General features: G+C 42.5%; 1 protein-coding gene across 2 annotated transcripts in view; it reads left to right on the top strand.

Moving 5' to 3' along the window:
• PSTPIP2 (proline-serine-threonine phosphatase interacting protein 2) overlaps positions 1–22,181 on the top strand; it is a 91,555-nt gene that overhangs the window by 32,138 nt on the left and 37,236 nt on the right. For both annotated transcript variants that reach the window (XM_030926130.1, XM_010386827.2), the window contains exons 2-3: positions 7,534–7,634; positions 18,550–18,627. In XM_030926130.1, the coding sequence (XP_030781990.1) occupies positions 7,534–7,634; positions 18,550–18,627 (179 nt within the window). The remainder of the gene's footprint in view (positions 1–7,533; positions 7,635–18,549; positions 18,628–22,181) is intronic.

The raw sequence follows: 22,181 nt of genomic DNA, 5'->3' as shown, positions 1-22,181 counted from the left end.
CCGCCCCAGGTTCAGAATTAGCAGGGCTGGGGTGGGACTGAGGGGTCTGCATGTTTAACAAGCTGTCTGAGTGATTCTAGCCTGCTAATCCCTGGAGCCCACGTCTATAGAGGTTGTATAACAGACATCATAAGAGGAGCGGGCTGGAGAAGCAGCACAGAACTAGATGTGTGGATGCTCAGCAGCAGGACCTATAACCCTGACGGTGGCTTTGGAGACTGCAGGTGCTGTTTGCTTCCCCTCTACTCCTTACCCTTCTGCCCAGAGGCCATGGGAGGATAGAAGAGGTGAAAAGGAGCATAGAAATAAGTTATCAGAGGCCCTGCAGCATGGAATGAGTAGAGGCTTTTCCCCCCAGCAAGTTTACGCAGTTATTCCAGAGCCTGCTATTCCAGAGCCTTTGTTGGAAAGACTACCATTTTCCCATTCAATAGCTTTGGCAACTTTGTTGAAAGTCAGTTGACCATATATAAGGAAATACACAGGTTAAACTTTTTTTAAAAAAAACTGTTTCTGCATTCTATTCTGTTCCATTGGTCTATTTGTCTGTCCTCTGAAAGGTACATACTGTTTCTATTACCACAGCTTCAAAAAAAGTTGGTTTTCGGTTGTTGTTGAGGCAGGCTCTTGCTCTGTCGTCCACGTTGGAGTGCAGTGGTGCAAAGCTCACTGCAGACTCAACCTCCTGGGCTCAAGCGAGTCTCCTCCTTCAGCCTCCTGAGGAGCTGGGACTACAGGTGGGGGTGTGCACCACCACACCCGGGTCAAAAAAAGTTTCAAAGTCAGGTGGTATCAGTCCTCCAACTTTGTTCTTCTTAAAAATTGTTTTTTTCTTTTGCCTATTCTAGGTCCTTGGTAATTCTTTATAAATTTTAGGCTTGACTTGCAAATTTCTACAGAAAAGACTTTTGGGATTTTGTTGGGATTGTGTTGGATCTATAAATCAATTTGGGGAAATTGGTATTTTAACAACATTCACTCCTTCAATCCACAAACATGGTATATATCTACCTTTATTTAGGTCTTCTTCCATTTCTTTTAGCTGTACCTTTTGTAATTTTCAGTGAAGAAATCTTGCAAAACTTCTTGTGTTATTCCTGTATACTTTATCTTTATTATGCCATTATAAATACATGTTTATACTTTTTTCTTTCCTTTTTTGCCACTGGTATATAGAAACACAATAGATTTTTGTGTATTGACCTTGTGTCCTGCAACGTTGTTAAACTTACTAGTTTTAGTAACTCTTTTGTAAACTTCTTAGAATTTTCTGTCCATAATCATGTTGTCTACAAATAAGGAAGTTTTACTTTTTCCTTTCCGATATGTATGTTCTTTATTTCTTTTACTTGCCTAGCACTGGCTGGGACTTTCAGTGTGTTGAATAGAAGTAGTGAGAGCAGACATCCTTGCCTTGTTCCTGATCTTAGGAAGAAAGTATTCCGTCTTTCACCTTAAGTAGGCTGTTAGCTATAGGCTTTTTGTAGATACTATTTGTCAGATTGAGGACATTCCATTCTCTTAATGATTTGTTGATTTTCTATTGTGAGGTGGTATTGAAGTTTTTCACATCCTTTTTCTGCATCTTGTAAAATGATTATATGACTTTTCTTATATTTTTCTGTTAATATGATGAGTTATATTAATTGACGTTCAAAAGTTAAACTGGGCCAGGCATGGTGGCTCATGCCTGTAATCCCAGAACTTTGGGAGGCCGAGGTAGGTGGGTCACTTGAGGTCAGGAGTTTGAGACCAGCCTGGCCAACATGGTGAAACCTTGTCTCTACTAAAAAAAAAAAATACAAAAATTAGCTGGGTGTGGTGGCATGTGCCTGTAACCTCAGCTACTTGGGAGGCTGAGGATGGAGAATGGCTTGAACCCAGGAGGGAGAAGTTGTAGTGAGTGAGATCGTGCCACTGCATTCTAGCCTGGGCGACAGATGGAGACTCTGTCTCAAAAAAAAAAAAAAAAAAAAAAAACTTTAACTTGTGTTATTGAGCTACCATTTGATCATAATGTGTTATACTTTTCGGCAAAGGTTTTTACATCTCTGTTTATGAGAGATATTTTTCTGTAATATTCTTTATTATTTTTTTAAAATAATGCCCTTGTCTTTTTTTGGTAACGGGATTTTGCAAGTCTCATAAAACAAGTTGAGAAGTATTTTTCTATTTGCTGAAAGAGTTTGAATGCAATTAGTGTTACTTTTTTCCTTAAATGTTTGATAGAATTCAACAGTGAATTCATCTGGGTCTAATGTTTTCTTTGTGGGAAAATGTCAAATTACGTATTCGATTTCCTTAAACATATAGGGCTTTTCAGATATCTGTTTCTTTTCTTTTCTTTTTTTTTTGGAGATGGAGTCTCTCTCTGTCGCCCAGGCTGGAGTGCAGTGGCACAATTTCGGCTCACCGCAACCTTCGCCTCCCGGGTTCAAGAGATTTTCCTGCCTCAGCCTCTTGAGTAGCTGGGACTACAGGCATGCGCCACCACGCCCAGCTGATTTTTGTATTTTAGCAGAGATGGGGTTTCACCATATTGACCAGGCTGGTCTTGAATTCCTGGCCTCAAGTGATCCGCCTGCCTTGGCCTCCTAAAGTACTGGGATTATAGGCATAAGCCACTGTGCCTGGCCAGTGCTAGCAGTTTTAAAAGACTCAATTTAAATTTTATTTATTCTCTTCTCTGATGACCCTATCCTGTCCTTTCCTGTCTACTGCATCCACTATGTATTTTCTTTGTATAGTCTTATATACTAGTCTCTAATTTTCCTTGTGCACACATGTTTATTTTATGTACATGTCTTTTACTAACTCTCTGAATGAATGGTAGGAACTGATTGCAGGAACTCTATCTTATGCTGGCTTTGTAAACTTTTTAGTACTTCATATTAGTTGATATATAATTAACAGACATTTCTCAAACTGTATTAATATGGAAACTACTGTGGATGATGGTTTTGGCATAATCCAGATGCCCTTTAAGGAGTTAAATGATTTTTTAAAAAGATGTTAACTCATGATACCAAATAGTATATGCTAGAGGATGTCTTGCCCTTTTTCTTGGCCCTTCTATGCTTATTTTTGTCAGTCAACTTACCACCTGTGTTCTCTGAGTAACATAGGCAGGAGTTTCCAGACCAAGTCCTCCACCACTTTAACTTGACCTTCAGCACTCTTTCTTTTCTCCTGGGGATTTCCTTTCTTGGCTGCCTCTGTAGTCCAGCCACTCCTCTGAAGCAGCAATTCTGGTTTTTTTAAAGGCTGGCAGCTGGGAGGTCTGTGGTTTTGGTTTGTGTTTCCAGGAAACTCTGGCCTAGTTCCACCTGTGCAATCTCACTCAAAGAGTTTCCACATCCTTAATTAAGAAAAAGGGGCCAGGTTTGGTGGCTCATTCCTGTAATTCCAGCACTTTGGGAGGCCGAGGCGGGAGGATCGCTTGAGCTCAGAAGTTCAAGATCAGCCTGGGTAACATAGTGAGACCTCACCTCTACTAAAAAAAAAAAAAAAAAATTAGCCAAGTATGGTAGTGTGCCTGTAGTCCCAGCTATTTGGGAGGCTAAGGTGGAAGGATTGCTTGAGCCTGGGAGATCGAGGCTGCAGTGAGTCATGTTCATGCTAGTGCACTCCAGCCTGGGTGACAGAGTGAGACCCGGTCTCAAAATGAAAAAAAAAAGAAAAGAAAAGAGGAAGCTCAGTGTCTTTCTCTTGTCTTTCTCTGGGAAGAGCAAAGACTCCTGTCTACAAACCAGTTTTGACACTGACCATTTGGTACCCATTCATTCATCACTCAGGAATCTATTTTCATTGTTCTCTTCTAATGCATCTGGCAGCAAGCACAACAGGCCTTTTCATTCTCCAGAATTTTACTGTAGGCCTTTGATGTGAATAATATTAAGATAGATTTTTTGGGAGGGGGTGCAGGGGTAGTTCAAAACTTGAAAGAAGCTACAAGCACTTGCAGTAGAGTTGGGACAGAAAGGTATTCACAGGCATGATAGCAAATAACAAATTCAGATGCTAGGGACTCTGAGAACCTAGAGAAGGGAGTAATGGGGCTACTCAGAGAAGTCTTCGGGAAAACCTGGGAATTGAGGGGCTATATCTGAATTCAGGAGAGGATGTTAGCATCATCTTAGAGCTGCTGCTGAGTGCTGTATTTCAGGGGCCGTTAGATGCCTTCCTGGCTAAGACAGAGGGGCATGTATGGAGGAGGCCAGTGGACAAATGAGGCTTTGGTGGAAGTTGTTTTTTGGGCTTTCTGAGGTCTAAATTTGTGCTCAAACAGCAGTTACAAAGCATAGAATTAAACATTTCTAACCTAGATTCATAATCTATAAAAGTTTTTACGATTTTATACATCCATTTAAAAAGTGCAAGGAAAAATGGCTTGTTAGGGTGCCAAGTTGAAATCAGCCCCAGGCCTGGGTCCACTGGGTCTTTCTGGGACTGCTGTCTGCTCAATGAGGCCATCATAAGTGGCAGCAAATGGAAGAGACAAATTCTGCTTCTCTAGTGTCCAGGGCTGGGTAGAGAGGTATCTTTAGAAACCCCTTATCCTTAGTTCTAGATCCTTGAGGAATCGCCACACAGTCTTCCACAATGGTTGAACTAGTTTACAGTCCCACCAACAGTGTAAAAGTACTCCTATTTCTCCACATCCTCTGCAGCACCTATTGTTTCCTGACTTTTTAATGATCACCATTCTAACTGGTGTGAGGTGGTATCTCATTGTGGTTTTGATTTGCATTTCTCTGATGGCCAATGATGATGAGCATTTTTTTTTTTTTTTGAGACGGAGTCTCGCTCTGTCGCCCAGGCTGGAGTGCAGTGGCCGGATCTCAGCTCACTGCAAGGTCCGCCTCCCGGGTTTACGCCATTCTCCTGCCTCAGCCTCCCGAGTAGCTGGGACTACAGGCGCCCACCACCTCGCCTGGCTAGTTTTTTGTATTTTTTAGTAGAGACGGGGTTTCACGATGAGGATTTTTTCATGTGTTTGTTGGCTGCATAAATGTCTTCTTTTGAGAAGTGTCTGTGGGTATATACCCAAAGGATTATAAATCATGCTGCTATAAAGACACATGCACACATATGTTTATTGCAGCACTATTCACAATAGCAAAGACTTGGAACCAACCCAAATGTTTATCAATGATAGATTAGATTAAGAAAATGTGGCACATGTACACCATGGAATACTATGCAGCCATAAGAAAGGATGAATTCATGACCTTTGTAGGAACATGGATGAAGCTGGAAACCATCATTCTGAGCAAACTATCGCAAGGAAAGAAAACCAAACACCGCATGTTCTCACTCATAGGTGAGTGAACAATGAGAACACTTGAACAATGAGAACACTTGGACACAGAGTGGGGAACATCACACACCAGGGCCTGTCATGGGGTGGGGTGAGCGGGGAGGGATAGCATTAGGAGATATACCTAATGTAAATGATGAGTTAACGGGTGCAGCACACCAACATGGCACATGTATACATATGTAACAAACCTGCATGTTGTGCACATGTACCCTAGAACTTAAAGTGTGTATATATATATATATATATATATATATATATATATATATATATAAACCCTTATCCCATATGGAACCACACTTCCTTCTGCAAACTAGGACTGGGAAGGGTTGGTTTGCCTTGGCTGGGATGGGGTGGATGAGTTCAAAACTCCCCAGGGCACATTCAGAGGCCAGCTAACTAACCTCTTAGGGACTGTGGTCTGAATCAGACAACCCATTGTATGCATTCGGGGGTGGAAACTAGGGAACCAGCCTCCTTAGGGAACACTTTGGAGTGTTATTTAATGTACTGATTTGTTGGTTTGGGGACTTGTTGGCTTGATTTTTAAAATGTGCTGCATCTGAGGCTGCTGGTTGGGGGACTTAGCCTGGTCCCTCCAACCTTGGAGAGCACAGTAGAATAAAATATAAATAAGTTGCTAATTTAAAAATTTGACCAGGCATGGTGGCTCACGCTCAGCACTTTGGGAGGCCAAGATGGGCAGATTGCTTGAGGTCAAGAGTTCGAGACCGGTCTGGGCAACATGGCGAGACTTTGTCTTTACTAAAACTACAAAAAATAGCTGGATGTGGTGGCACATCCCTGTAGTCCCTGCTACTCAGGAGGCTGAGGCAGGAAAATTACTTGAGCCCAGGAAGCGGGGCTTGCAGTGAGCCAAGATCGTGCCACTGCACTCCAGCCTGGGCAACAGAGTGAGACTCTATATTAAAAAAAAAAAAAAAAAAAAAAAAAAATATATATATATATATATATATATATATGTATACACACACACACACACACACACACACAGACACACACACATATATAGTCCTTCTCCCCTAATTGGGGCCAATGACAACGGAGAGCATGCGTCATGCTTCCCAGTGGACAGACAGCCCTATTCTCCCACTCCTGAGTCCTGGTTCCTGGCTCCTGGCTCAGAGCTGCTTGTCTTTTGCAGAGATACCCTTGACCCTCAATAGTGCTAACTGGTGGTAGGAAGAGCTATCAGGGTGAAGTTCAGTGGCAAGTTTTAGGATAGAGAAAAATTGTATAGCACCAGGTTACATGGTCCTATAGCGTGAGTCAGTTTCCGTCCGGCAGTATAAGGAACCACATAACAGAAGGCTGGACTGGGTGCCCAGCTCCTTCTCCCTCTCCTTGCCTGACTTTGGGCTTGAGTAGAGGATCCACAGAGGGACCTCAGCCTAGCCAGTTCCCTCATCCATGTGCCTGTGATTCATCTGTCACTTCCTGTTTTGTGGCCCTTCAGTCTCATCAGTTAAAAAACTGTTTCACACAACATGTGTTCTTACTTCTTGCATTGTTCTTCTCGGCTTGGAGGTGTCTTGGAGGTAAAGTGTTACCGAACTAAACTTGAATCTGCTCACTGGGCACGGCAAAGCCCAACACTGACACAAAGGTTTGCAGTTACAGGAAGAAAGGCATTTATTGCAGGGCACCAAGCAAGGAAGAGGGGCATGATGGCTTACAAGCAAGGGCTTTTAAAGGCAGGAATGAGGGGGTTTCCAAAGTGAGTTAGGGGCTTAGGAATTTCTGGAACTTCTTTATTGGTTTCCTGGTTCCAGTATGTCGAAGGTCAACATGACTGTGATCAGCATTTGTCATCGGGTGAGAGTCCTGGTTTCTGAAAAACAACTCAAGGATGTATATAAATATGTTATCTTTGTTTCTATAGGGAACCAAATATCTTGTGACCCTGACTTACTTGGGTGGCTTGTTTGGTGGATTATTCATTCACTTCCCTAATTTCTAGTTGCAGGGCTAGCTAGATACCTGGAATTTTCCTTGAAGGAACTGAAACATGTTCCTGCATCTCCAGGGTGAGGGTGGAGAAGCCTGACAGGCTCCTAAGGGGGTCCCTGCACCATCTCAAAGTGAGTCAGCAACGTTCTATGGCCAGCTTCTCACTTCTTTTGCCCCATCTTCTCTCCAGCCTCGGGGCTGCCTTCTGTTCCTGGTCTGATGCTATGTTTTCTTTCCCCCAGAGCGCAGACATCCTCAGCACCGTGGGCTACGACAGCATTATCCAGCATCTGAACAACGGCCGCAAGAACTGCAAAGAGTTTGAAGAGTTTCTAAAAGAAAGGTATGATGCCCTGTCCTCTCTGAAGAGGGTGGGCCAAGATGTCTCCACACAGACAAGGAATAATTTCCTATTTTTCATTTGTGTTTAATGGTTCTGAAGACCCTCTGCTCTAGGTTATGGGATGATACCCGAGAAGTACATGATACTTCTGTCCTAAAGTTCTTAGAAACAAGTTTGACACATAAGATTTATGATGAAACTGTGAACGAATTATAATAAGAAACAAAATATACTTAGTACTGTGTTACAAATAACACTGAAAGACCCCATGATGTAGCTTTTAGACTGCTGAGGAGGAGACCGCTGAGGATTGGCAAAGAAGGAAAGGAGAGGAAAGGAAAAAGGAAGGAGAGAGGGAGGGAGGGAGGTAAAGAAAGGAGGAAATAAAATAGAGGACGGGGTGGCTTCATGGAGGAGTAGGTCCTTGTGGTGGCCCTCAGAGGGTGAGGTGGATTTGACAGATGAAGAAGTACCTGAATATCTGGGAGAACAGCAAGCTTGAGGTGGGAATCAGATGGCTCACGTGGTTAGAGGGAGGCAGAGCGCAGCTCAGAGACCAGGAGGATGAGGAGCTGTGGGAAAGCGGTGAAGCCGATCACGACGCTCCTGGGGGTGGCAGGGCGTGGTGGTCCATGGGGAACTGCTATGGTTTAGAGGGTTTTCTTATCTTCTTCTTTTTAAAAATGGATAAGATAAAAAACAAAACAAAACAAAACAAAAAAAAAACTTAGTTTTGTGGAAACTTACTCATCTAGAATATTCCATTTTACAGAGGTTCTGGATGAAAGAATATGTTAAGAGGATTTGGGGCCAAAGATCAGGATATTTGCCAAAATTCAAATCAATGAACAAGTTCTATTTGTAAGGCAGTAAGCGAAAGGCTCAGAACCCAGAGATACAGACATCAAAGTGTTTTTGGTCAACTCTCTCACTTTCTACTCAAGAGAAAATTAGGTAATGATCAAACTTACTCACACTGGTTGCCCAGCCCTTGGGTGGTGAGGCCTGTCTCCTTGAGCCATCCCAAAGGTCTGGAGGACCTGGAGGCCTGAGGAGGGGTGAACCGGGAGAGGCTAAGCTACTGTCAGCGCTGTGGAGCTGGCCGCTGCTCCTCCCTCTTTAAGGGAGCAGTTCCCTTCTTTTCTACCCAAGATGGTTGACAGCGTTGACATCCAGTTAAAAAGTGTGTCTTTCTTTTTACAAGCACTGGCGGTGGGCTTCCTCCTTCCTTCAACAGTGCTAGGACAGAGTTTCATGAGCATGAAGGATCTAGAGATTGCAGGGGACTCTGCTTTTTTCTGTTCCTCCTCCATTTATGACTTCCATAAATGTCCTCCTGGGAATGAAATGGCCTTGGAATACATCTGCAGAGGAAGGAAGTATCTGTTGGCTCAGGACCCCAGGTACTGACTGCCTGGCAAGACCATCCAAGGGTCCCCTGATACAGTGGGGTTTGTCTAAATCAGTGGCTTCCATACTTTTTGGAATGTGACCCTCAAAAAATGTATTTTACACAGCCACCCAGTACACACATGCATAAACAAAACAATGAAACAGGACTACCCTGTCAATTTATCCAATTGTATTTAATTTTAAAATGCTAGTCTTCCAGCTATTCAGGAGGCTGAGGTCGTGGGATCACTTAGCCCAGGAGTTCAAGGTTGCAGTGAGCTCTGATTGCACCACTGCACTCTAGCCTGGGTGACAGAGTGAGATCCTGTCTTTCAAAAAAAAATTGCTGGTCATAATCCATTGAATTGATTTAGAGCTCACAAATGGGTTGTGACCCACAGTTGAAAAACACTAGTCCAAATAGGACCCCAAAGCTAAGTTCTCACTTTTAAAAACAATTCACAAAAATACATAAGAGTAGGAAATGTATGGAGAATAAAAATTATTATTTATATTGTATTTCTAGTATATGTTCTCTTTCCTCCCATGGGTTTTATAGCAAAAATAAGTCAGTCTTGTGCTTTCCAATTTTGGAGAAGAATCTGCAGACATTAGATCAGTGTGTCAGATAGGCATGCCCTGGGCGTGGAGATGCAGCCCCTGAGTGTGTGGCCTGCTTGGCTTCGGGCCTCTGTTCCTGTGGCACGCTTGCAGGAAGGAAGCTGCTGTCATTGAGCCTGTGTGTTTGTTCCTCCACTGTGTCCTGTTCAAGGGTAATTCATGTGCAGAAGGACAGTCCTCCAGGCGTGGGGGTCCAGCTTTCCTCTTGTTCAGGTGGGTGCAGGATGCTTGTGGGAACTGAGACTCAGTCGGCTCCATTTGTGCCATAATCTAATATGACTGAAACATCCTCCTTGAGTCTTAAACGTTGTATGACTGAGCTGTCATAAATTACATGTAGAGGCCGGGCATGGTAGCTCGCACCTGTAATCCCAGCACTTTGGGAGGCCGAGGCAGGTGGATCACCTGAGGTTGAGAGTTTGAGACCAGCCTGACCAACATGGAGAAACCCCATCTCTACTAAAAATACAAAATTAGCTGGGTGTGGTGGCACATGCCTGTAATCCCAGCTACTTGGGAGGCTGAGGCAGGAGAATTACTTGAACCCAGGAGGTGGAGGTTGCAGTGAGCTGAGATCTCGCTATTGCACTATAGCCTGGGCAACAAGAGTGAAACTCCGTCTCAAAACAAAAACAAAAAACAAACAAACAAAAATTACATGTAGAACCCTGGGATATTTGTGGTTCTTAGAGACAAGAGGCAAACACACACCAATACAGGGGCAAAGATAACAGACTGTTATATGTAATAATTATTTTTGAACAACCACCTCTTGTCCAATGTCATATGTTATTTATTATTTTGAGTTCATCAAATTTAATACACATACGTTTATAAGACTTTTATATGGTACATGGCTAAACATGCCCTATATCTAATGGGGTACTTTTAAGACTTTCCAAAAGTGTCAAAGTCCTACCATGGGCCTCTCGAATTTCTGGCAGTTTAGTGGCAAGGGGAAGGGGGAGATACTATACTTCCTGGTGAGCTCCCACGCCCTTCTCTTCCCTGGATGGAACCCAGCACTGCACCCCTCCGTGCCACATTTTACCTCCATTACGGGAACTAGGAAATACCCTTTTCGTTGGTTGTACCCAGACAGATTGCAGTAAATTCATCTGCACTCTGTGGGGTTGGACAGAACAATCACCCCAGTGCAAGGAGCCGCTCATGTGCTGCTCTGGAGGGACAGGGAGGCTGCCTTTCTTGCCACCCATAGGGCAGATTCTTGCATCCAGGGTAGACACATAAAAATAAAGTTAGCTCAGAGGGTAGATACAGGTGATTAAATGAGATTATATAATAACTGCTGTTTATTGAAGTCTTGCTAGATACATAGGGCAGATTCCAAAGCCCAACTTTCCTAGGTTTGAAAGCATATTACCCCTTATTAGCTGTCTGACCTTAGGCAAATGCCATAATCTCTCTGAACCTCAGTTTCTTCAATTGTAACATAAGGATGAGAACAGTTAACATACAGGGTTATTGTAATAACTGTTACAATAATTGTTAATAATTAATATTGTTAACAATTATAACAATAATTGTTTATAACTACTGCATTGTTATAATAATTGTTAATAACTACTATAATTAATTGTTACAATTAATATTGTAACATATTAACAATTAATATTATAATAATATTAAATCAAAATTGATATTAATTAAATTAATTAATACATAATTAAATAATACTGTAAGTAACAAAACATAGTAACAAACACTCTGTCAGTGAATTGTAAATTTTTCTGGTTTACCCTTCTCTCAGCTGGAAGAGCACAACAATAATAGAGGTGAGGCTGGCAACCACAGCCAACATCTGAATAGTTACGTAATATAACCATAACATTGAGGCTTACACATCCCTTTGGTACTTATATTGGCTGCGTAAGGTTTCTTGGAACAGAAGTGTAGCTTTGTAGATGAGGTTTAAGTAATTTACCAGGGGAATCTAGAAAATGACAGAACCCAGAATGGTCCAGAGGGGCGGTGAGGATGGGGGTCTCATACAACCCCTGTGTTTATGATTCATCAACACTGGCAAAAGGGCTGGTGGCGATCTGGGGAGATGGGCTAGTTCCCAGCACAGACACACTCTCCTTCTCTTTTCTGTTTATACAATCTCACTCATTATACCCATTCGCTGTATTTCAGCCAGATGGGTTTATTGGTGAGCATGCTTTGGATATCTCTGCCTGTACCTCTTTACTTCAGTATTTCCCCACCTGGAAAGTCCTCCTTTTTCCTTGATGCCTAAGTAAATTCTCCCCATCCTTCCAAGTCCAGGTCAAATTTTCCTCTTCTTTCATTTCTCTCCTTTTTTTTTTTTTTTTTTTAAAGACAGAGTCTCGCTCTGTTATCCAGGCTAGGGTACAGTGGTGCAATCTCGGCTCACTTCAACCTCCGCCTCTCGGGTTCAGACAATTCTTGCACCTCAGCCTCCCGAGTAGCTGGGATTACAGGTGTGCACCGCCACACCCAGCTAATTTTTGTATTTTTAGTAGAGATGGGGTTTCTTCCTATTGGCCAGGCTGGTCTTGAACTTTTGGTCTCAAGTGATCTGGCCTGCCTCAGCCTCCCAAAGTGCTGGGATTATAGGCGTGAGCAACCCGACCTTATTTCTCTTTAAAGGACCTTATTTCTCTTTAAAGGAAACATTCTACATAGGACTTTAGTCTGAAGTCTTTCAGCCAGTTAACAATTAAAATGAAGCCATCTTGTCACTGGTAGCCCAAGCCCATGGACTCTCCCACCCTCAGATGCCCAGATGTGGCGAAATATTATATAATGAGCTCCTGATATGAGCAGAAAATGAGGTTAATCATACCTTAGAGGGTAGCTAGAGATGATTAAATGAGATTATATTAATAGTTTCTGTTTCTTGAAAGCTTACTCTATGGAAGCTACAATGTGTTTTGTATATATTATTTAATTCTCATAAAAACTCTGTATGGTAAGTTTTCTCATCCTTACGTTATAATTGAAGAAATTGAGGTTCAGAGAGGCTATGGAACTTGCCTTAGGTCAGACAGCTAATTAGCTGTAGATACGGTTTCAAACCTAGAAAATTTGGGCCCTGGAATCTGCTATTAACCAGTACACTGTGCCCAGTACAGTAGCTGGTACACAATCCATAGTGGGTAAATGGTACCCACTGATCTTAGGAAGTTCCATAACCTTTACTAACATTGTTATATTAAGTGTAGAAGCCAAGTAGGGAATATATCATTAGCATCCTTTTACAGACAAGAACACTGAAGTTTAGCGGATTTAAATGACTTGCCCAAGATTACAATATCAGTAAGTAGTAAAGCTGGGATTCCTATTGACTTCATGTCTGGTGGTTTTTCCGCTTTACTTAATGGTCTCTTGAGAAAGTTGGGTGTATTCTCTGAAGGAGAACAGGAACTTGGCAGCCAAGTCAGTTCTCTTAATTGTGTGCTGCAATAGGATTCTGAGTAGGGAGGAGGGAAGCATGCTTGTGGAACGCCTTTATGTCCAGAATTCTTTACCATTTGTAGATTAGCAGCTATACCTATGCTCTTGGGGATCCACAGCCCAGGTGCCTTGGGACTCTGTACTCTTCCCCATAAGCTCCTGGACGTCCCATGGTCAACCTGCCCTGGCTACAGCTCTGTTTCCGAGACCCTCACTGTGGTCGTCTATGTCTCAGGACAGCCTTAAGAAGGACAGATTGCCAGGATGGGAATGACAGATTCCTTCATGCATTAGCTGGTAAAGTTGTGAAGCCATTATGTACCATATTAGTTTTTTAGGGCTGTTGGGACAAATTGCCTCTAACTGAATGGCTTTAAATAACAGCATTTATTCTCTCACAAGTCCATTGGCCAGTAGTCCCAAATCAAGATGTTGGCAGAATCATGCTGTCTTGAAGTCTTTATTGGAGAAGGTGTTCCATTCCTTTCTCTTGGTTTTTGGTGTCATCAGTAATCCTTGGCATATCCTGGCTTGCAGCTGCATAACTCCCATCTCTTCCTCTATCATCCTGTGGTGTTCTTCCCCTGTGTCTTCACATTGTCCTTTTTTTTTTTTTTTTTTTTTTTTTTTTGAGATGGAGTCTCACTCTGTCCCTCAGGCTAGAGTTCAGTGGCATGATCTCAGCTGACTGCAACCTCCGCTTCCCAGGTTCAAGCGGTTCTCCTCCCTTCGCCTCCTGAGTAGCTGCGACTACAGATGTGCGCCACTACACCCTGCTAATTTTTGTATTTAGTAGAGATGGGGTTTCACCATGTTGGCCAGGCTGTTCTTGAACTCCTAACCTCAGGTGATCCACCTGCCTTGGCTTCCCAAAGTGCTGGGATTATAGATGTGAGCCACCACGCCCAGCCCACATTGTCTTCTTGTGAGGACACTAGTCATACTGGATTAAGAGGCCACCCTACTCCAGTATGACCTTATCTCAATGATTACGTCTGCAAGGACCCTATTTCCAAATAAGGTCATAGTCTAAGATGCTGGGGGTTGAGACTGCAACCTATTTTGTGGGAGGAATACCTGTGCCCAAAAGAATGTACTGGAAGCTGAGAGCAACATGGGAAATAGAGTATTGGGATGGGAGTTTAGACACCTGGGCGGACTTCTAATCCTGGCTTCCTCACTAGCCAGCGCTGATATTATTCAAGGCCCTAGACCTTTCTAGGTTCCAGTTCCCTTAGTCGTAAAATTTGGATTGTACGAGATGTTCTGTGAGAGCCCCTTGGATCTAATTCTTCCCAAGGAACTTATTCAGTTGAGGTGCTGTGAATGGCATATACAGTAAAATTGAGAAAAATATTTAAGTGTCAGGTTTTATGGCAAAAGGATTTCATCTTATCTGTTCACTCTGATTTTGGGGCAACCTGGAGCACTAGATTGAGGATCATCCTGAGGCTGCTTTCAGACCTGATGGAAAAGGCGATGTCTGATGATGTTTGTCATGGGTTGTTTTTCCTTTCTTTCTTTCCTTTTTTCTTTTTCTTTTCTTTTTTTTTTGAGATGGAGTTTCACTCTTATTGCCTAAGCTGGAGTGCAACGGCATGATCTCGGCTCACTGCAACCTCTGCCTCCTGGGTTCAAGTGATTCTCCTGCTTCAGCCTCCTGAGTAGCTGTGATTACAGGTGCACACCACCACACCCAGCTAATTTTTTTGTATGTTTAGAAGAAATGGGGTTTCACCATGTTAGCCAGGGTAGTCTCGAACTCCTGACCTCAGGTGATCTGCCCGCCTCAGCCTCCCAAAGTGCTGGGATTACAGGTATGAAGCACAGCGCCCAACCTGTCATGGGTTGCTGAAGGGAAAATGGCACATGGATTATTCCTGTTCTGGGAATTTGGATAGAAGTGAGGTCAAAGGGAGTTGGGGTTTTTAAGGAGAGCTTTGTGAAGTGTAGCCAGCTAAGTGCTAAGAGGTATGGTATTGCCTCTTCTGTTTCCTGTACTATTTTGTACATTTTCATCTGGCCCTTGTTACATGATAGTAAACTAAACTATTGGTTTACATCTCTCTCTTCTGCTAGATTATGAGCTCCGCTAGGCAGGTCTCATCTTTCAGTCATCTCTGTGTTCTTAGCACCTGGTATGATGCCTGGCACATTGTGGATGTTCAATAAATGACAAACTGATGATCAGATGAGACAGAAAAAATCGGATAGGTGGTAGGAGGGTGATCTAGATAAAGGCCTACTTATTCAAGCATGATTTCTGTGATGTTCTAGTAATTCCTTCATTGCCTGCCTGGACCCATTGCTTCCCATTTACTGGGGAAATACCCTCTCAACCTCAGTGGTTGTTCCCTGGTTTTATGAGGCTGAGATTCTAGTTTCACTTCTATTAAAGCTCCTTCTTTTCTCCAAAAAGCACACCATGATGCTTGCTGGAACTCATTACTTCCCAGGTTCTAGGAGAACATCTTGTTTCATGGGGAACAAGATGTTGCCTATGGTATGTTTAGATTCATGATGCCTTCCTCTTACAAGAAAGAGACTGAGTGAGTGGTTTCTCGTCCTGGAAACAACAAAAGATTCTAAAGAAATCTTAATGGATGTAATTCTGAGGATAAAAGGATAAAATGCCTGTATATTATATATTTTTAAAAATGAAAATGGCCTGAATGTCTTTTTACCTGTAAAAATATTAAATGTCATTGTAGCATGTTAATAAATTTTTATATAGATATAGTGAACAGAGATTCAGAAAGTTGGAAATGGTTACTAGGGAGTTAAGATGCATATTTTTCTATGATTAGAGTCAACTTCAGGTGTACTTTACATTGTCAGGAGCTGGAAAAACTTTAGAAGTAAAGTCGAAGAATGGAGGCCTGAGAAGAAACAGGGTTATTGCTGAAACTGTAGTACTGAGTACTGTCTAAGACCAGAAAGGCATGAAGGAGAGATCACTTGCATAGTCTCAGACAAGTAGATAGGGCTGCCCACAGTACTAGGAGCAAGATGAAGCCAGATCCCAAAACAGCCATGCAAATGCACCTCCACCAAAGAAGGAGGGAAGGAAGGAAGAAAGATATCAAGGCAAAAGCAACCAAAGAACCAGAGCCCATAACTCAAGAACAGACAAAGCCAATCCAACATCTGGATAACTGACCCAAGTAGAAAATTTACCCAAAGGAATAGTGGAAGTATTCCGAGATATAATACAGGAAAATGTCATGAAAGGAAGGACTAAATAGATCTGAAGGGCACACTATGAACCAGGAAACTCTGATACACAGTAATCAGTACTGATTATGATTACATAAGGATCAATGTTAACACACATCCTGGCTAAGTTATTGAACTAAATAAAGAATTCTTCAAGTATGCAGGAAGGAAAAAACAAGTTGTCTATACAGAAATAATCAGGGGAAATTTGGGATGGCCCCAGGCTTCTGTACAATGACAGAAGCCAGTGGAACAAGTTCAGCCAAGTTCTGAGGGAACACTTAAGAACAGTCATTACACCAGTGAGGTTGTCAGTCCAATATAAAGGCCACAGGTAAATAGTCTCAAATATGAAGGAACTCAGGGAATACTGACCCCTTTCCTACCTTGAGCTATTTTGACAAAAGATTATGTAGTGATAAAATTTAGTCAAGCAAGAAATGAATCCAAATTAAAATCTTTGAGATGAATAATTATGATAACAGGACAATTATTGAGCCTCAAATTCATTTTAATAAATAGTTCAGACTAAACAACTGGGGGAAATATGATTGGAGAACAGAATATGTTATACACAAATGAAACAAAATGTAAACAATATTGAGGAGGTGGAAGTACAACAGTGCTTATTATCTGACACTTCCAGCATGCTGCCAAACATCGAAAATGGTCAAAAACAGAAATAAATTGTTAAAATGTTTGAATATCTCCATCCTCTTACTTTTTTTTTTTCCAAACAAAAGCTGCCACATGTTTATTAAGACATTACTGGCTCTTAAGCATAGCTGGCTCTATAAATCATTTTCCACATATTACCACACATTTGGGAAATTTTCTGAGATGATATATCAAGACAGGCTTCTCTTGTGACTCAACTGGACTTCAAATGGTCTGTTTAGAAGTCTGAGTAATGGTGCAACCTATACCTCAGGGCCTTGCCTTTTCTTTCTTTCTTTTCTTTTCTTTTTTTTTTTTTTTTGAGTCGGAGTCTTGCTCTTGTTGCCGAGGCTGGAGTGCAATGGCGCGATCTCGGCTCACTGCAACCTCCGCCTCCCGGCTTCAACCGATTCTCCTGCCTCAGCCTCCCAAGTAGCTGGGATTACAGGCATGGGCCACCATGCCTGGCTAATGTTTTGTATTTTTGGTAGAGGCGGGGTTTCACCATGTTGGCCAGCCTGGTCTCGAACTCCTGATCTCAGGTGATCCACCCGCCTTGGCCTCCCAAAGTACTGGGATTACAGGTGTGAGCCATTGCACCCGGTCACGTGGTCTTATTCTTTAAAAATTATTTGTTACATGCATCTGTTCATCCTTCCTATTTGTATACCTGCTGAAAGAAATCCCCGTTACAATCATCATCAAATATGATTACTAATTAGTTTTAGTAATAGAATGGTCTCAATTATGTAAACATGAAAGTTACATATATGTGTATATGTGAGATACGAGCATGTAAATGCAGAGAAAAGGGACTAGAAAGCTAACTACCAACCTTGGCAGTGGCTGCCCCTGGGGAGAGCAGTGGAGCTGGAAGAGAGTGGGAAGGTGCTGGCGTGTTTTAGACTGTCTACCTTTGTGATGTTGCAGTCTTTTACCGTGAGGATATATTTATTTATTACTTTCATTTTTTTTTAAATCTGAAGAAAAAAGTAGGGTAGATGAGCCTAAATCACTCTGTCCCAACCGTATGGTTTAGATAAGGCTGGGCTGGGACAAGAAGTGGAGATGGTGACAACAAGCAGCGGGGAGAGGGGAAGGGGAAGGAGGATGTTTAGTGCTGGGAGTGACCCTGCAATGCCGAGTAGCAATCAGTGTTTTTATAGGGCACGCTGACTACAGAGTTTCTTTCCTGAAATTCCCCTTCCTTTGGTACAGTTTAGTTGCGTATTTGAATTGCTTGTGAATGAAGGGCTCTATAGCATGGTAAAGGGCACTCTTAGAAAAGATGGAGGAAGGTTGAGCATTTCTTATTCCACTTAAACAAATGTTCAGTTTTACTGTAATGTTCACATAATGTTCATGTTAGGGACTTCCAACTGGAGAAGACCACCAGAGAGATGAGGGCCATTGATCTTTTCACAGTTGTTTCCCATCATATAGAGGGAGTCTTGCATTTTAGAGAATGGTGTTGTATCTGAGCTTCTACGGTCACAAGTGCAGTTTTGCTTTCCAGGGGAGGGTCATTGTGACTTAACAAAGAGTCAATTCTGAGAAGGACCCATAACCCTCTCTTCTGTTCCCCTAGGGCAGCAGTTGAAGAGAGATATGGCAAAGATCTGCTCAGCCTCTCTAGGAAGAAGCCGTGTGGACAGTCTGAAACCAAGTATGTACAAGTTTTTTTTCTGGTTTCCAGGTTGGTTAATAATGCCCAGGAGCCCCTTCACTTCAGCAGACAGAGTTAACCAGGAGGTTGAAAAAGAATTTTTGTTTTTTTGGAGATGGGGTCTCACTATTTTGTCCAGGCTGGGCTCAAACTCAAGATCCTCAGTCAGGCACAGTTGCTTATGCCTGTAGCCCCAGCACTTTGGGAGGCCAAGGCGGGTGGATAGCTTGGGCCCAGGAGTTCAAGACCAGCCTAGGCAACTTGGCAAAACCCCATCCCTACTAAAAATAGAAAAATTAGCCAGGCGTGGTGGCCCATGCCTGTTGTCCTAGCTACTTGGGAGACTGAGGTGGGAGGATGGTTTGAGCCCAGAAGGTAGAGGTTGCAGTGAGCCGAGATCGCGCCACTGCATTACAGCCTGGGTGTCAGAGCAAGACTCTGTCTCAAAAGATTTTTAAAAAAACGATCCTTACCCGTCAGCTGTCGAAGTCGCTGGGACTACAGGCATGTGTCTCTGTACTTGGCCTGAAAAAAATTGCAATTTTTTTTTTCTTATTTTCAATTGTGAAAAATCAAGACAAGCAGAAAAATGGCTAAAGTGGACTATGAAACCACAACCTGTTATTAATACCATCTAAGTTTTTCTTGAAGTCTTTTTATATGTATACTTTTTCAATGATAGAGTTATATTACATATATTTATACTAGAAATTTAATAGAAGGGCTTCTTGTGTGTGTGTGTATGTGTGTGTGTGTGTGTACCGTATGTGTGTGTGTTTTAGAAGCAAAAGAAGAAAAGAGGAAGGGCAATGTCCTATTTGTCCCCATTAGGACCTCTGAGGGGACACAGACTTCTGGGCATCTGTGCAAGTGTTGATAGCAGAGATGCCCAGAGGGCTGTGTTGATATTATTTTATAATGTCTATCCTAAGTAAAATACCTGTAAAATTATATATAAAATATAAAATTATACATGTATTTTTTGGTTTGTGATAACTATAGGAGATTTTGCACCATTTTAAAAAAACTTTTTTTTTTTTTTTTTTTTTTGAGGTGGAGTTTTGCTCTTGTTGCCCAGGCTGGAGTGCAGTGGTGCGATCTTGGCTCACCACAACCTCCGCCTCCCGGGTTCAAGCAATTCTCCTGCCTCAGACTCCCGAGTAGCTGGGATTACAGGCATGCGCCTCCACGCCTGACTAGTTTTGTATTTTTAGTAGAGATGGGGATTCTCCATGTTGGTCAGGCTGGTCTCGAACTCCCAACCTCAGGTGATCCACCTGCCTTGGCCTCCCAAAGTGCTGGGACTGCAGGCGTGAGCCACCGCGCCTGGCAAAAAATCTTTTATTTTAAGTTTAGGGGCACATGTGCAGGTTTGTTATATAGGTAAACATGTGTTATGGGGGTTTGTTGTACATATTATTTCATCGCCCAGGTATTAAGCCCAGTACCCATTAGTTATTTTTCCTGATCCTCTTCCTCTTCCCACCCTCCACTGTCTGATAGGCACCAGTGTGTGTCGTTCCCTTCCATGTGTCCATGTATTCTCATCATTTAGCTCCCAATTATAAGTAAGAACATGTGGTATTTGGTTTTCTGTTCTATTTTAGTTTGCTAAGGATAATGGTCTCCAGCTCCATCCATGTCCCTGCAAAGGACATGATCTCATTCTTTTTTATGGCTTCCTAGTATTCTGTGGTGTATATGTACCACATTTTCTTTATTCAGTCTATCATTGATGGGCATTTAGGTCAATTTCATGTCTTCCTTGCATCATTTTATAGTTGTCACCACCCATGTGAGATTTCTATACCATAATTTTTATTTTTCAGTCATTCATTTAATACTTGAGGATACAGCAATGACCAGGACATGGTGCCTATGTTAGGAATACACTCCTTCTTATACAAGGCTTTCCTTGGTGTCCTATGGCAACTCACACTTAGAAGGGTTTCATAATTGGTTTAATGCCCTGCTATCACCATTCTGAAATTTTTAATAATTTATAAACAAGGGGTCTCACGTTTTCATTTTGCAGTAAAACTCGCAAATTATGTAGCCAGTCTGACTCATTTGAAAAGTTCTAGATTCCTTTCCCAATATGCTGAGGGAGGGTTTGGAGAAGGAAGTCAGGCTTTCTCTCTGCAGACCCAACCACATAACATACTTTCCTGTATCCTGCTGTGGCTGTGCTATCAACAGAGATGCCCAGAGGTCTGTGTCCCCTCAGAGGTCCTAATAGGGACAAATAGGACATTGCCCTTGCTCTTGTCTTCTCTTGCTTCTAAAACAAATACACATACAACACAGACACACACATACACACAGACACACACACACATACACACGCACACACACACAGACTCATCCTAGACCACAAAGAAAGGTATTGAATTACTGAGGAGGAAAACATTGGGGGATATTGAAAATATTAATAGTTACATAAACCTAAAAATCTTTTTTTTTTTTTTTTTTTTTTTTTTTTGAGGCGGAGTCTGGCTCTGTCGCCCGGACTGGAGTGCAGTGGCCGGATCTCAGCTCACTGCAAGCTCCGCCTCCTGGGTTTACGCCATTCTCCTGCCTCAGCCTCCCTAGTAGCTGGGACTACAGGCGCCTGCCACCTCGCCCGGCTAGTTTTTGTATTTTTAGTAGAGACGGGGTTTCACCGTGTTAGCCAGGATGGTCTCGATCTCCTGACCTCGTGATCCGCCCATCTCGGCCTCCCAAAGTGCTGGGATTACAGGCTTGAGCCACCGCGCCCGGCCAAACCCAAAAATCTTGACACTCTCAGACATAGGAAATTAGCACAAAGAAGGTTTATTTTTACATTGGTTAATCATACATTTTTGATGTTTTAAATGAAAATTTAAGAATTGGCCAGGCGCGGTGGCTCACACCTGTAATCCCAGCACTTTGGGAGGTCGAGGCAGGTGGATCATGAGGTCAGGAGATCGAGACCATCCTGGTTAACATGGTGAAACCCCGTCTCTACTAAAAAATACAAAACAAAATTAGCCGGGCGTGGTGGTGGGTGCCTGTAGTCCCAGCTACTCAGGAGGCTGAGGCAGGAAAGTGGCGTGAATCCCGGAGGCGGAGCTTGCAGTGAGCCGAGATTATGCCACTGCACTCCAGCCTGGGCGACAGAGCAAGACTCCATCTCAAAAGAAAAAAAAAAAAGAGAGAGAGAGAGAGAGAAAAGAAAATTTAAAAATCACAGAAAAGTAAAAAAATGAGCATAGTAAGTAGCTATATAGCTATATACCTATCACCTAGATTTTGCAGTTACTCATATTTGTCACCAAGATTTTACAATTATTTACAATGTAAATGCTTTAAACTTAAATCTGGAATCAGCTCTTTCTCCAAGAATACTTGGTTCTGTTCCTTTTAGTGATTAATTATATTTAGAGACCAAATTTTCAGTTCTTTTTTTTTTTGTTGTTTTTGAGTCAGAGTCTCACTCACTGCAACCTCTGCCTCTGGGGTTCAAGCAATTCTCTGCCTCAGTCTCCTGAGTAGCTGGGATTACAGGCGCTCACCACCACGCCCGGCTAATT

Source organism: Rhinopithecus roxellana, chromosome 21, assembly GCF_007565055.1.
Source record: "Rhinopithecus roxellana isolate Shanxi Qingling chromosome 21, ASM756505v1, whole genome shotgun sequence".
In the NCBI taxonomy this organism is placed as follows: Eukaryota; Metazoa; Chordata; class Mammalia; order Primates; family Cercopithecidae; genus Rhinopithecus; species Rhinopithecus roxellana.
This window is presented reverse-complemented; position numbering and strand designations above follow the sequence as displayed.